The sequence below is a fragment of the Pomacea canaliculata genome, linkage group LG1 (genome assembly GCF_003073045.1).
Source record: "Pomacea canaliculata isolate SZHN2017 linkage group LG1, ASM307304v1, whole genome shotgun sequence".
Classification (NCBI taxonomy): Eukaryota; Metazoa; Mollusca; class Gastropoda; order Architaenioglossa; family Ampullariidae; genus Pomacea; species Pomacea canaliculata.
Genome location: NC_037590.1, coordinates 10,723,481 through 10,738,653, shown reverse-complemented (window position 1 = coordinate 10,738,653; position 15,173 = coordinate 10,723,481). Strand labels below are relative to the sequence as shown.

Here is a 15,173-nt window from a genome sequence, read left to right as displayed (position 1 = left end):
CTGTACTTATTTGTGAGAGAATGTGATTGATGTGTGAGAGACTCATGTTGTAATAGTTATATAAATATTTATAAAGAGACGGTGAATATTGTCAATACCGCCGTTGCGCTGTCGTGGTGGTGGAGGTGGTGGATGATCTACCTACTATCAGCAGGTGGACCTCGTGTGTTCCTATGTTACATCCCTGGAGGGGTTGAGTCTCTGCTTGACTGTAACGTGGGAGAGTTGGGAAAAACCCTGATTTTTTATTTCCCTCCGTCTTGAAATGCCATTCACTATCATTGCATGCACGCACGTCACGCCCGGTAGTTACGCACGGTGCGTCCCTGTCCCCCAGTCAAGGTGCCATAAGTACAGATTTATCACTTCAATGCGGGGTTAGCTTGCCCCGATTTCCCACCGATAAGCCCCGATGCCGGTGAGGTTCCCAGACGAGTTTTTTTTCCCCATGGTTTGAGAATATTCAGTAGAAATCCGAGCCGCTCGAGGGTTGTGTACTTTCATAAACGTCACTCTCACGGTTCACACAGCGCCGCGATAAAGCTCGCTTTTTAAATTATTTTTATTCCCAACGACTGACATAGGAGAGGGAAGACGGGTACGCCCACGTATGTCCTTTAGCAGTAACAAACACCCTGCCCAATTTTTTTTTCAAGCCTGTTTTATCGTTTGTCGTTCTCGGTAGATGTCTGTGTTCTGTCTGTGCACAATGCAGCAGCTATCGTCATTATTATCGCCCTACTCCTCTTCCCCTTCCAAAAAAAGTAAGGGGGCGGGTTGGCTGATCTGACCCGAACTTTAAAGTAATTTCCGTTGCAGTGATGATGACAGTAAGCACACCTCTTGGTCCTTTTGTTTGTTTTGGAGGGCAGTGGGTGTTAAGAAAGTTGCTGTAATACGCTTTGTGCTGGCGACGGATACAAGACACGATGCGCCGGCTGTACCCTCCCAACCTGTCCACCCTCCTTGGAATGTCCCTGCACCCACCCCCATTGCCATTCCACGGGTGTCCGTGAAGGGAAGCCGAGGTCGTCCTGACGATGGTGAAGACTACGCTGCCGTTGTCCAGATCGTGAGATAACCCTGCACGACCACCTTTTTTATAGTTTGCGACCTGCCTGTAAAATATTTACCCGGATTACAGATCGGGATCCCATTGCGAGGTTCTTATCTAGCACGTGATAATGGCCGTCGCAATGCACGTGAAGATTACTGACTGGCGGCCTGTCCTCTGTGTGTCGGTTATTGCCCACGTCAGAGTTGGTCCCACGAGAGAGAGTGGATGAGGGAGGGAGAGGAGGAACACTATCCCTATACTTTGCCCCTACCCCCCTTTCCTCCTATCTCGTCTTGAAAATAACGTGGGAGGAAAACACCTCGCGGGCAAGAGGCCAGGAGATGGGGAACTTGATGGGAAGCGGTTGGACCAGAAAGTCCTGACCGCGTGGTTTGGTGTGGAGCCGCCGTGGCGCTGTCTCGCGTTGTCTCGCGTTGCCTGGAAGTCGTTGCTGACATTTCCCGCCCCTGTCTACCTCCAACCCCCCAAACCCTCCCGACCCCTTACCTCAGTGCAAGCTGCTGAGTGGAAGCACAAGGTTGTTGACTTGTTTTGGAGGACAGCCGGAAGGGAGGCGCTGACCTTTTCTTCATTCTCTCCCTCTAGCGCTGACCTGTGGTCGGTGATGTCTGTTGCGCTGGCGGAGACATTCGTGGTCTTCGATGAAGTCGAACTGTGCAGAAGATAGCAGCGCCCTCTGTGTGTTGTCGATGCATTTTCGCTGATAAAACCGTTAAAACTTTTTCTAACTGCCAACTTTTCCTTGGAGTTCGTTCGACTGGGGAGTCGAGTGGGAAGGTGGATTAATGCCTGGCTCCAGCAAAAATACATCCCCTCCCCCAACGTGTAGCGCGGACTACTTTAACTCCCCATTCCCTCCGCTGTCACTGCAACAGGCAACTGTCGTGGGGACAGGCTGCTGCACACTGCTGCATTGGCAGGTCACGTGACGCCAGCAGCGCAGCCCGCCCGTGACGGCGCCGCACGTCTGTTGCCTTCGAGCCAGTCTGTCGCCGTGCGGTCACATGGTCTCTCCTACCTGGCTGCCCGCTCACCTGAGCGTTACCAGACGTTGCGCAGTGCTGGCCCACGGCGGCTTCACTCCGATGCACTGCACGGTTCTCGCGCGCGCCATCTAGTGTAGATAACCTTCGCGTAAGTCATCTGCACGGGTTAGTAATACCCTCGCCACCTGTCCGGGACAGTGTCAGCAGCCATGTGTCCTGCATCTTCCCTCACCTACAAGTACCGGATTTACAACGTCCATCAGAAAAGCAGCAGCAACAACAATAACAACTACGATGCATCCACCACCAGCAACAACAACAACGGGAGACCTGCAGCGACGAGTTTCGACCGCCGGGACCTGGACATCTACCGCTCGTTCGCCAGGCCACGCCAGCGGGATGGCGGCTCCAACCAGCTGCATCGCTCTCGGGTAAGGCTCGGAGACAAAGACGAGTGGTCCTGCTGCAGGTAGGAAAAAGCTGATCGATGGGCTGTGACGATTGTCTCAGGTGAACGTGGACACGACTGAGCAAAACATGTTTGTTCGACTCCCTGTAGCAACAGCTGGGCTTGTTTATGTAGAGCAGACTGACTTATATATAGCTCGCCTTGTTTGCTGAGGGTTTTGTCGATGTGACGAAATACTAAACAGGGTGGTTGTAGTGATTTTGTTTGTTTTGGCTTTTTTCGTTTGTAAACATGCGGAGAGTATCGATGATTGTATTGGTGGGAGGAGCGGGGTGTAGGGAGGAAGAGAGAGGTTTGGTATGTCGAGAGTAGATGTGTTTGCCAACTTGCTGGTGTGTACGACGGTCTGACATAGAGTTCTTTGTGCGAGACAGAGAATGGCGGAATGCCTCCTTGTTCTTGTTTTGTTGTGAGTGCCATGCCCGTCAAGTCGACAAACAGGTTTTTGCTTGGAGACGGGGGTACCTCGTGAAAGCTCGAAATGGTGTGGCAGGAATGTGGTGGCTGTACAACCACTAGTGTGCGTGTTTTGTTATCCTCTCTGTTGTGGTCCCCACCCTCACCTCACCCCACCCACACCTCACCTCACCCACACGCCGTTCTCTCTCTGTGACTACACCCTAGGAACTAAGCTACTCAGAATCAATCAGTCGATCTGTGTATGTTCGTGCATGCCGAGAGAGGAAGGAGGAGTCAATACATCCTCAAGACAACGGGCGGAGGACGAAATCAATTGCTAGGTGTTGCATCATGGGATAGAACTCATTTAAAAACAGCGAACGACACTTGATCGGCGCTTGGCCGTAGTCGACAGGGCGCGAGGTCTTGTGGTTTGATGGCGAGACTTGGACGAGACAGGGCGAGCTAGGGTTTCTGGTCTGAACATCATTGGTTAGGTTGCGTTTCCTTGTCTGCACCGATCCCTTTCTTTTCACAGAACTATCTTGGTGTGCGTGCGTGTGATGTGTGAGAAGTTTCCAGGGGTTAGTCTTCATTGGTATTGCTCATGGGTCATTATTCTGTATTCAGCTTGATTAAATTGCAAATAATTAAATATATTGAGACTGCGTGGTTTAAGAAGCTGGGAAAGTTTTTTTAATTTATTATGAAAATCTTTCAATGCGATTGATTTGGGAAGTGGGAGTAAGCGGGTAGAGAAAGGTTCAGGGAAGGCTAAGATTCTTATCTGTCGCATTATTATAATTATACATCATGGCGGATTGTTCGCCCGATTCAGACTGTCACCATATGTGCAGATGGTGTACACAAGAAACTCGTGCACATCTGACTTTCTTATCCTATCGAAGGTGTTACACATTGCTATGTGTAAGCACAGGTCGTCTGCCTGCCAAGCTTTTTCCGCGTTGAAACGCACTTTCTAAATCAATAACTTGTCATCGCAGCTCTGTCGCTTTTACAATTTAATTACCTGAGGTCAAAGAAAATCGCCATGTGATTGGTTAATCAATAATTTATTTTCGCCGAAAGTCCTGGCGTTGATGAGTGTTGTTAAAGCTTGGCTGGGGGATAAATTTGATTAAGATTTAAATTTAATTAATCGGGGAGGCTGCACAGGTTGGTGATGTCAGCTGTGGAGCGGAGGGTCGCTGGATCGAGGCCTGCTTGTGGTCGAAAAACTAGCCCCTGCCCAGCCAACATCTGGTTAGCACAAAACGAAACCTCAGTTAGTCAGGGAAGGTAAGGACATCGATTATCTGGACGCTTACAGGATTTTCTGTAAACAAGATTTCAATGTAACTTTGGTTTGTTGGCGGCTGGCCAGAAGCATTTAACGGTGATTACAGATTAATCCGCCGACATTCCGCCAGGCAAAGGACTAGCTCGTCACCTGTCACGGCTGCTTGCCCTGGATTGTGTGTGAGGGCTGGGGGAGGGGAGGAGAGGATCGTCTCAGGACTGACAACTACTGTTGCTTCCAGCGAAGTCGTTTGCAGCCAGTCGTTAGTTCTTTTAGTGTTCACCAGACCGAGGCCGCACCAGCCACCTTCCGAGGGTCTTGGGGTTGTTTTTGGAGCACGTGTCTGCCTCTTGTTCACCCACTAATAGGAGGGGGGCGTGAACGACTGCACATGGGGCGCGAAGGGGTCGCGGTCCTTTCCACTTGGCAAGGCCGTCACGTGCCGCGAGGAGGACACGGGGTCGTGAGCCACTTACCTAGTCAGGTGTCTGCTGTACAACACAACCCCGCATGTTAAGTTGTAGGCTCGCCATTGTGTCTGACCCCAGGAGCTATTCACTGAATGACTGCTGCTTCTCTTGTGCGAGGAATCCTTCCTGGTAACCTGTGGTGACCCGACAACTCACGTGCTCCACCTTGTGACGTGTATGGTCGCCTTGGCAATCTTCTGTGATGTAACTGTCGTTTAAACTATTTAGTGCAGGGGAGGGATGAGGTGGGAGCGAGTATTTCGCTTTTCGCCCTGACACGAATATCCACCCGTATAATTTAGTCGTGTTAGATGTCGGTAGCACAGACTTACAACCCAAACAACCAACCAACCGTCACCTGATAGTGTACGTCACAAATTTGAAGTGATCATTATTTGGTAATAACCGGTACTCGATGGATTGTCTGACCATGTTAACCTTCAACGGTGTTACGACCTACCCACTTGTTTCATGAATCAGACCGTTTAGTAATCATTACATGTCATTACTCATATGTCAGCCATCAAAACATATCCTGTCATCCCTAGGAGCCCTGTCGGGTGTTGATCCTTGTTCCACCCGCACCATGAATCGCTCACTTCCGGTCGGGATGCTGTTTGCCTGAGTGATGTCACCTCGACCGTGGCTGTGAACGTTCAGATGCTGTCTGCGAGATGCTGTGCAGGATGAGGCCCTGCCTCCAACCCTGTGCGGATACAGAACGCAGTAGAAAATTAATTGGTCGGCGAGTTCCGGGTTGGCGAAAGCTAATTGTTGCTTTTCTTGGGTTACAGGTCATTTGTTTGAGAGGCTCTTGCTCTCTCTCTCGTCTCTGTTTTTCCTTCTCTCTCTCGCTGGCTGTGGCGGAAGGAGCGGTGTAGGGTGGCCATTATCCTCTGAGCGTGAAATGGATGTTTCGGTATTTGTCCTCAGTGATTTTTCTTCGCTTTGCTCGTGACATTCATTGCCGAGTGTCGTCAGGCCTGGAAGCCTGCATGATGGCAGGTCGTGATCGAGAGATGGCAAGCCCGAGGTCGCCTTCCCTTTTGGAGGTTGTCGTTTGGTTGGTGGGTGGTGGTAGGTGGTGGTGGTGGGTGAGAGCAAGACTATCAGTCACACACCAAGAAGACAACGACGACTTCCAGCAAATCCAGTTAGACACGGAAGAAGAGCCGACTGGGCGGTGGTGTAGGTGGAGGTCAGGAGGTTACGGCTAATGGAAGGTTTTGTGCCACCCTGGACGGTCCTCTCCCACCCTTGGGTAGATAGTATTTGGGTTTTACAAGATTTAACGTTTTGATACGGTTTCACACAGGTGTTTGTATGATTTGTTGCCATTTTACACTAAATCAGGCTTCAGTGACATCTTTTTCTCCCTGCACAGGAGAGGACCTTAAAACTTATCCAGGCCTTTTGAACTCGGAGTGTTGTGTCCATGTAAATAAACCTGTGTCACCAGTATCAACAGATTCCGGGTGTTTGGGGACAAAAGCGCTGGATTGTCAAAGTTCTCGGTACTTTTACGACGAGAGGTGTCCGAGACAGGGGACATACCTCTTCACGTGATACGCACATCACGTCGGCTCGTGATGTCACGTTTGTGGATAACTTCCCGGCGACATGGCGGGGTGCAGGAGCGGGCAGGGTGGGTGTGGAGGTGTGGGAAGCGCCGTTCGCACGCGCCGCCAGTGGCTGAAGGGGACTGTCGTGGAGGATGGAGCTGGTGATAGCCACGGCAACCAACGCTCGCACCCAGCGTCTGGCGTGCTGCCAAGGTCGCGGTAACCTAGGAGATGACACAGAAAAACTGGCAGAGCTTGTTTGGAGTGCCCTTCACTTCCCCCTCCTCATCCTTCCCCCCACTTGCTACTCCGCGTCTCTTCCTTGCACTCAGTAACGGTCAGGGTTACGCAGGCAACCGTTCTTGTTTTGTTTTTTGTTGTTAATAAAACTTTTTGGGGAGAGATAACTCCTGGACTACTTTTTGGAGGTGGAGGGGTTAACACAGGGAGTAATATTTTCGTTCACTGATTAAACCAAAAGATGTCAGAAAATTTAATTATAATGTTTCAACCGATCCCTTATTTTCGGTTAATAATGCGCACGTGCGTGTATGTGTGCGCTCACGCAGGCACGGGTTCAAGAGAGGGTGTGGGAGAGTGGACTGAGCAACAACTCCCTAAAAAAAGCCACACCCTTGTGTCTAACTGTTCCAAATTTAGACCCACATTGCTGTTACCTACTGAGTTATGATATAAGAGACGAGGTGGAGAGAGACGAGGTGCGTGTGTGTGTGTGGAGGGTGTTGGAGGGTAAGGGAGGGGAGGGTAAGGGCCGTGCGCGTGTCCGGGTGTGAGGATGGAGGCTGTGGAGACGTGGGCGGTGTAAGTAAACACGTGCACACAGCGCCCCCTGACGGGTGAAGGCTAGGGAAGGAGCCTGCAGGGGCCGCGAGATGTCGTTAGTATGTCAGCATCACACAATGTTACAACCGCCATCATCACCATCCATCGCCTTGTCACGCTCGCGCTTCTCTGTTGCAGAGCAATGAAGCATTGAACAAACAACAGCAACCCAGATCTGTGACCAGTGTGAGTACAACTTTTTGACAGTTATTTTCTTCTTTCTGCTCTGGGAGCTGAGTGTAGGGCGAGTAGGTGTTGCAGCTGTATATAATGGGGGTTGAGTGTAGGTGTTGCAGCTGTATATAATTGGGGTTGAGTTATCTCGTTGTGCAAATGGAAACCGTTGGAGGGGTATTCAAGATGTTGTGGGTAGTGTCATTGAATGGCGTAGACACAACACATTGAAAACATGATTTTCCAAAAACGTAGCGAGCATCTACGAGTGTTTCTCATCAGTGTGAAGCTAGTGATGGTATCTTGTGTATGTCAGGCTCGTGAAGGTCTGTGTGGGCGGGCAGCACGTGATGCAGGATGTTCCTCAGACTTCTTGGCCAACCTCTCAGGTCCTTCTCTACCAAACACTTTGTGGAATATGCACCTGTGTTTACAAAATACTTTAAAATGTTTTTTTTGAAAACATGGTCAGGTATTGAACCAACTGTCCGAGTTAGAAGGTCCTGTAAATGGAATTGTCCAGCTCGTGCATACTCGGATGTACCCTCCCTTGACAGTGGACCATAGGGCTGCACCGCGTGACCCTGCTACCTTGACCCGAGAAGTACGAGAGTGTGACCGTTAATTATGGTGGTTGTGGTCGCCAACCTCCGCCAAATACCATAAAAATTAATCGGGTAGAACTGGCTTGGGGTCTGTGCATTTGCTGACCCACACACATGTATTGTCATACCGACAGATTCCCAAGTCTATACTAGAAAGAAACACTGTACTATACAATGAGATAAAAAGAATTTTCTTTGACTTTAAGAAGAAAAAAAAAATAAAAGACGAAATGTTTAACATAAACGATGACAAGGGTGCGCCCATCCCTCCAACTCTCCTCCTTCCCAGGTACATGTCAACACATTAATAAGAGACGAGTTTGTCCTTGGCTGCCAGCCATTCCATGGTTCTTACCTTTGTTCTTCTGGACTCTGGAGACTTGTGCTCAGCGACAGGCGAGCTTTGTTGAGTGTACACGCGCCTCACAAGTGTTATTTGAGACAAGTGTTTATCACAGGACGTGCCAGCCACGACCCTAGCTTTGTGTCGTTAATAACGGCCATTGTGTATCTGCCGCCCTCCACACATCGGTACAAGCAACCAAACACTTTCTCAAAGTCTTTCTATTCGTCTGCATTGCAGAAATGTGATGAAATTCATCTCCCTTTTTTCCCTTAAAAATCCCGTCTCCCAGATGACGACCATGTTGAGTTGTCATCGCTTTCTGTGGATTAGGAAATGTGATAAGAGTAGATCGTGACGTAGCACAGTGTGTAGTAAACAATATTGTGACAACAAGAGAACTGGAACATCAAATACAGAGATAAAAATTGGAACAGCTTCCAACGATGGAGTAAAGAGATATCGATGCTAACGCTGCTTACACTAACGCAGCGGTTCTCAGCCTTTTACTTGTGGCGACCCCCCTGACGAACACCGGTACGTCCGCGACCCCCCTTAGCCAGCTAGGTCGGTGGAAGAGCGGGGGGGGGGGAGCCTTAGCTAACCTCCAATCCCGCGTCGAGGAAATCAACAACGGAAGAACAAAGTTCGTATCTGCAAAAAGTATAACTGTTAATGAAATTTTACTAAAGCAAATTCTGCGGTGCTAATAAATATTATTTTATTAATTTATTGGACACTCTCTTTGATTAATGAGAAGGTTGAGCCTGCTTGCTGTTGCATAGAGAAGCGAACCTGTGTGCGATGTTCGTACCCACTGCTATTCGCAGCTCAGCCTCTGCGTCCACACGATTTCTGTATTTCGACTTCAGTGCTGCAATGCTGAAAATCCTTGCTCACACATATACGAAGTTGAAAATGGCAGCAAACTTTCATTGCTTTCTCAGAAAGCACGTTGACGCTAATCCAGAATGTTGGCACTGGTGTTGTGTGGAAGACCATTTTCAGGGACTGGTCACTCGAAAGGTCGATGAGCTGCTCTTCTTCTTCTGTGACAAAGGATCAGCCAGAAATGGATTACGAATCCAATCGTATTTAGTCACATCAATTTCAGCGAAGTAATGCTGAAACCTTTCTTGCAGTCCGTTTAGATGGGCAATAATTACATTCTTCACCTGATCAAGATTCAAGTTGTCAGCCTTGCACTTACACAAGCACGGAAACATCAAAAATATTTTCTTTTGCGTCCACAGCGAAATTTTTCGGACGAAAGCATTCATCTTGTCAGTTGTTTGTAATATGGTGGTGTCTTTCCCTTGCAAAGACGTATTCACAACGTTCAGCTTCTCAAATATGTCGATAAATATGCCATTAGCAGCAGTCGGTCGTTCTTAAGCCCACCCGCACTGTCTGGTCATGGCCTTCTGTCAGGACCTATAGAGTACTAGGACTGAGCAGTGAGCACGTGCGAGGGCGAAAGGGTGTGAATGATGGACGTTTCCTGAATGCGTGCCTTTTAGATGTTTTTTTTTTTAAAAAGAGAGGTGTGACTGGAGAGGGAGAGGGGAGTCAGCGATGAGAGATTGGGGAGAGAGAGGGCAAAAGGCGAGAGGAGGGAGATTGGAGGCTTAATTGTTGAGAGGGGGATTGTGTTTTGAGTTTTGGAAGTGAGAAGTCACTGCATGCCGAGACAGTGTACTTGAATAGGGAGAAGCGATTTGGAGTTTGATCGCCCTCACCACTCGGTTACACAATCTAAGCTAATTTCACTAATACCAGTATAAGAAACTTTTAAAAAAGGACCACCTTCGCGACCCCCTTGTAGGCACGTCGCGACCCCCCAGGGGGTCGCGCCCCACAGGTTGAGAACCGCTGCACTAACGGGTGTGATGGATGTGTAATGATGCTGGCAATGAGATCGAGGCAGGAGATAAGGATTGCGATGACAGGTTGCAGAAGGAATCGTGTATCAACACAGGACAGGACCATGTAGGAACTGGGATCACAAGACATCAAGAGATTACATCAAGTTGGCGATTAAAGCGCATGAAGAGAGTATTTCAAGTGGGTGACGAAGACTCATCAAGAGATTACAAGAAGTGGGTGATGAGGTCTTGATAACAGTTGGTCGGGATGAACGAAGGCTGTGAATGGTTCCTAGCTGAACTTTTGCCGACATGTGATTGTCGGACGAGAGAGAAAAAAAAAACCAAGTCCCTCCAACGATCAGGCCCTTGTGAGTGTACTCCTTCTTCCCACCTGTCATTCTGTGGCATCCTCTTGGTACCTTCTGCGTGAGCAGCAGTCAGTCTCCATTACGGTCCCCCAGTAAATATGAGCTTCAACATAAAGATGTCACAGACACTTCCATGTAAGGGACTGATGAATAATTCATCGTACAGGCTTGGATAAGTGAGCGGCGCTGTCACGTATAATGTAACCAGCGCAGAGAAAATAATAAAATCGTAAGCACTCGAGACGTTCACCGAGGGCCCTATCCGCCGTGAACGTGTCACGTGACTGAGCAAGTTGCCGCGCTGACGGATAGCCCTGTCATCGTGGATCCTGCAGGGAGCAAAATGGGCGTTGACAGAAATGCTTCTGGACTTGTTCCTGTCTGCACGCGCACACGCGGCCATGCTTCTCGCGAGATGTGAAGAGATAGTCATCAGCACGGGCTTGAGAGCAGTGATGCTGTTTGTGCAAAACACCGGCAGCAAGGGTTGTAGGCGCGCAGACCGCTTCCCTTGCGGCGCCAGAGGAGGTTGTCAGACACCGAGTCTTCAACAGCAGCAAGACTTGTAACCTCCGCGTCAAAGAAGAAAGAAAAAAAAAATTTATTCCGTTTCAAGCGACTATAAAAACGCGTGTTTCTCTCTAAGTCCTAACCCTATATGAGAACCCTATTCCCCGGCTTCAGTTCGGCCCCTTTCAAATTTGAAGCAAACCGGAAATGGCACAAGACGAGAAGCGGCAGCACTAGAAGAGTCGTCCTGCCCTCAACACGTGTTCATCTACAACATGTTCCAAACCTATGGTGTTTCTGGCTTCTAGCTCCCTAGGGAGAGCGCCTCCCCGCGCCCCACCTAAACTCCTTTCATTTCTTTTTCTCTCTCCTTTCCTTCATCCCGAGGACATGCGAGGTGAACTTCGCCAACAGTTCAAGTTTCGCTAGGAACAAATCCTAATGTTCGCCGCCTCCAACTTTCCCTGGAATGTTCATCCCGGTGCCTCTTTCTTCTGGACTCTTGCTGGCGTGTCTTGTTGAACCACTCGTGTGTGCAGTCAACCACGTGGTCAGCTTAGAGAGAACCCGGATGAACACGACGGTTTCGCTAATTAAATGATTGCGCAAGTGGAAGCTGTGATCAGTGCTGTGGGGGAAGAGGGAGGGTCGGCGACATACAGCGGAGGCGTGTGAAGGACAGGTAGGGGTGGGGTATCACCGGAGTACTGCACCCAGCAAATAAAATTTTAAAAGACGAGACTTTGAAAGCTTTCGACAGTTGACATCACACACTACCGCAGGGTGGAATATCTATTCACAAGGTGGGTGGATGTGTAGGGCAGTGCATTGTGGATATTTCTCACAGTTTAACGGTGCGGGGTAGCAAACGCCTACAGACATCAGTTATCAAGATAATTGCTAACATTCACGTGGATTCCGCAAGGATCGACCCTGTAGAACTGCGACGACTCGGGGTTACAGGCAGTTAGGATGCTCTGTGGGTTTCCTCGCATGTCACAGAGGTAGAGAACTGTGAAATGATAGTGGTGAGAAAACGGATAACTTATGTAGGCTAACTTAGGTTTCATGTTCGTGAGGCAGATCATCGTTAACAAACATTATGTAATTATTGTAATGTGAACGTGCTGTAGTTATTTTAATATAAAACTTGTGTAATTATTGTAGGATTAAACTTTTCCAAGTTTGGAGATGTTTTTATACATCGACATATCATTGCAAAAGTTTATTTTCTTCCCCGCAGCTTGGACAGTCATCGCAAGGGTCAAAGGGCATCATGTCCAGCCTACGGATATGCTCAACAGGTAATCTTCCCTCATTTGTTGTTTTAAAACTTTGTTTCTTCATTTGTTTCTCGTCAGCATTTTGATGTGTGTGTGTGTGTGAGAGAGAGAGGGGTGGAGAGGCAGGAATCTTGTTTGGCTGTCTGATTCCTCAAAGTTAGTTTCGCATTTTACTTCTCACGACGGGTGAGTCAACTTGAAAGTCTGGTTTTCCTCAAGATATCAGATTTCTCTCACGCATTCGTGCATTACCAGTCATCTGACATCGTCTTATTTCGGCAAAATAAAGGTTTGCTTTTAGGGCGCAACTTCAAATACAAGAGGAATGTTTACTCATGACCTAGATGAGAAGATACGTTAAGACGGTTTAGGAGAGAAAGAAGAGGTGATAGCACACGTCCGCCGAGCGGATTTTCGCCCTTGTAAAAGTCTGTGTCGACATCAGATGTTCTCTGCTTGATTAAACAGAAATAAATCCCTGGGGTATCGTGCAAGACGCAAACTGAATTAAATGATTAAGATGATGGCAATAACCTGTTTGTATTGATGACAACGCGCAGACTTCGGTCGGTAGGGGAGAGGAGGAAAGGTGGATGACACGGCGTCGAAAGACAGACGGAAGTACAGGTTACTGTAGCCAAGCAGACAGTCTAGACAAAACCTTTTTATTTTATTTTTGTCGTCGATGTTCGGTGTGATTACCTTCCGGAAGCAGACGACTAGTGCTGGACGAGATGACGACTGACTCAGTACTGTCCTCCACCCGTCCACACCTACCCGAATTTTTCTGCTCAGTCTGGAGCATGAGGTGTACCTCAGTGACCCTGTAACACCACAACAGACTTTAGTAATGGCAGTTACAGCTCCATAAATGTGTAGGTCAGAGTAGGGGATGTTTGTGGTAGAACCAGACAAGTGAAATGTTTGTTGACATATCAGATCATCTGTAAACAGTTTGGAGTTAGGGTCTCTAACAGTTTGAATTTTCCGCCGAGAGGTTTAGCAGAGGCATCTGGGGTGAGAGTTGGGAAAGTTAACGAGTTGATGTGGGAGGATAATGTGGAGGAGATCGTTGAGGAGTTGGGATGACGTGGTCTTGGATTCGGTTGTAAATGTTTCTTTTTTCTGGGTTGATATAGGAGCCAGGACCAGGGTTCTGAGGAGCTGCTCCTTGACCTGACCTACGTCACTGAGCGCATCATCTGTGAGTAGACCAGTGTGTGTGTGTGAGTGTGTAGGTCAGTGTGTGTGTGTGCAGGTGTAGGTCAGTGTGTGTGTGGTGTACAAGTGTATTGCAGTGTGTAAGTGTGTGTAGACCAGTGTGTACAAGTGTATTGCAGTGTGTAAGTGTGTGTAGACCAGTGTGTACAAGTGTATTGCAGTGTATAAGTGTGTGTAGACCAGTGTGTACAAGTGTATTGCAGTGTATAAGTGTGTGTAGACCAGTGTGTACAAGTGTATTGCAGTGTGTAAGTGTGTGTAGACCAGTGTGTACAAGTGTATTGCAGTGTGTAAGTGTATGTAGACCAATGTGTATTGCCAGTTGCCTGTGCTCACAATGTTATCCTGGCCAAGAAAACAAACCGTCGCCATTGTTGATTGCTGCAGGACTTTCTGTTTATAATGTGCCTGCGTTTATTTATTCTCTATTTCTGGCATCGTTGTTGCGCGGAAAGTTGATGACAGACTGAAGAAGATAAATATCTACACAGTACACAGCTGCCTTAGTCACTGATAGTGTTACTGAGACATAGGAGAGTAGCATACTAGTTATGGCAACACTGTATTTCTGTGGTTATTGTGTGTGTGAGTGTGTGTGTGACAATACTGCAGTTATCAGCAATGTGTTTGTAGTGGACTATACTTTGCCTGTTTACCGCTGTCTTCAGCTATGTCCTTCCCATCGGAAGGGCACGAGACCACGTACGCTTTCAACTTGAAGGAAGTTGTCCGCATGCTAAAAACTAAACATGGCGACAACTACCTGGTAAGTTATTCTTTGCTTCCCGACTCAAACAAACAAACAAACAAACAAACAAACAGAGACTTGGCATTTGAAACATGTAATATCCACTTGTCCATGTCACTGTCAACTATTAAGACATTTTAACGGAGGTTCGTTAGGGTTAACTGGCGATTTTTTTTGTGAGGCGGTAGTTGGTAAGACTTTGCCCCTGGGGCAATGGGTGAGTCAAGAACTGTTTTATCTCCATAGTTACAGTGCCACAGATGCTGCGAACTTGTGTTTAGGAGACTTAATGATCAAGTGTCATCTTGCTCCTTTTGCAGATTTTGAATTTGTCTGAGAAGAGACAGGACTTGGCGAAGTCGAACCCACAGGTCAGTCAAGATTTTGAAAATTTAACCGTGCAGAAACACTTAATGTTCTTTTTAGATGTATATTAGAAAAAAATTAGTTTCAAAGGGTTACGAAGGTTGTTTCTAAATTATCACCATAGGGATAGTTCAGTCTACTTAGCTTGCAAAGTACATTAGACATGAAGTATTCCTGATGTTGAAGTGGTTGAATATTGCTATATATGTACACCTGGGGCGTCTGACAGGTAAAAGAGTATGGCTGGCCTGATCACCTGGCCCCTCCCTTGGAGCGGTTGTGCAGCGTGTGCAAGGCAGTGGACGCTTGGCTCAACGCCGACCCCACAACGTCGCCGTGCTGCACTGCAAGGGGGGGCGCGCCCGCATCGCCATCATCATCGCAGCCTACATGCACTACAGCAACATCTGTGCCAGGTGAGAGGTCACTGCGTGTTCACCATCACTTACATGTCCAACAGCAACATTCGTGATACATTAAGTGGCGGTCACGTGTTCACCATCACTTATATGTCCAACAGCAACATTGCAATAGTCTTTTTATGTTTTTCTTTTCCTGAAGACATGTTTGTTTTGCTGTT

General features: G+C 48.0%; 1 protein-coding gene across 1 annotated transcript in view; it reads left to right on the top strand.

The window, feature by feature from the left end:
• Nucleotides 1-11,960: 11,960 nt before the first annotated feature.
• The window catches only part of LOC112562026 (tensin-1-like), a 32,698-nt gene continuing 29,485 nt past the window's right edge, over nt 11,961-15,173 (top strand). The window contains 7 exon segments of the mRNA XM_025234990.1: nt 11,961-11,979; nt 12,219-12,279; nt 13,398-13,462; nt 14,148-14,245; nt 14,548-14,598; nt 14,823-14,913; nt 14,916-15,009. Of these exon segments, the coding sequence (XP_025090775.1) occupies nt 12,269-12,279; nt 13,398-13,462; nt 14,148-14,245; nt 14,548-14,598; nt 14,823-14,913; nt 14,916-15,009 (410 nt within the window). The 5' untranslated portion in view covers nt 11,961-11,979; nt 12,219-12,268.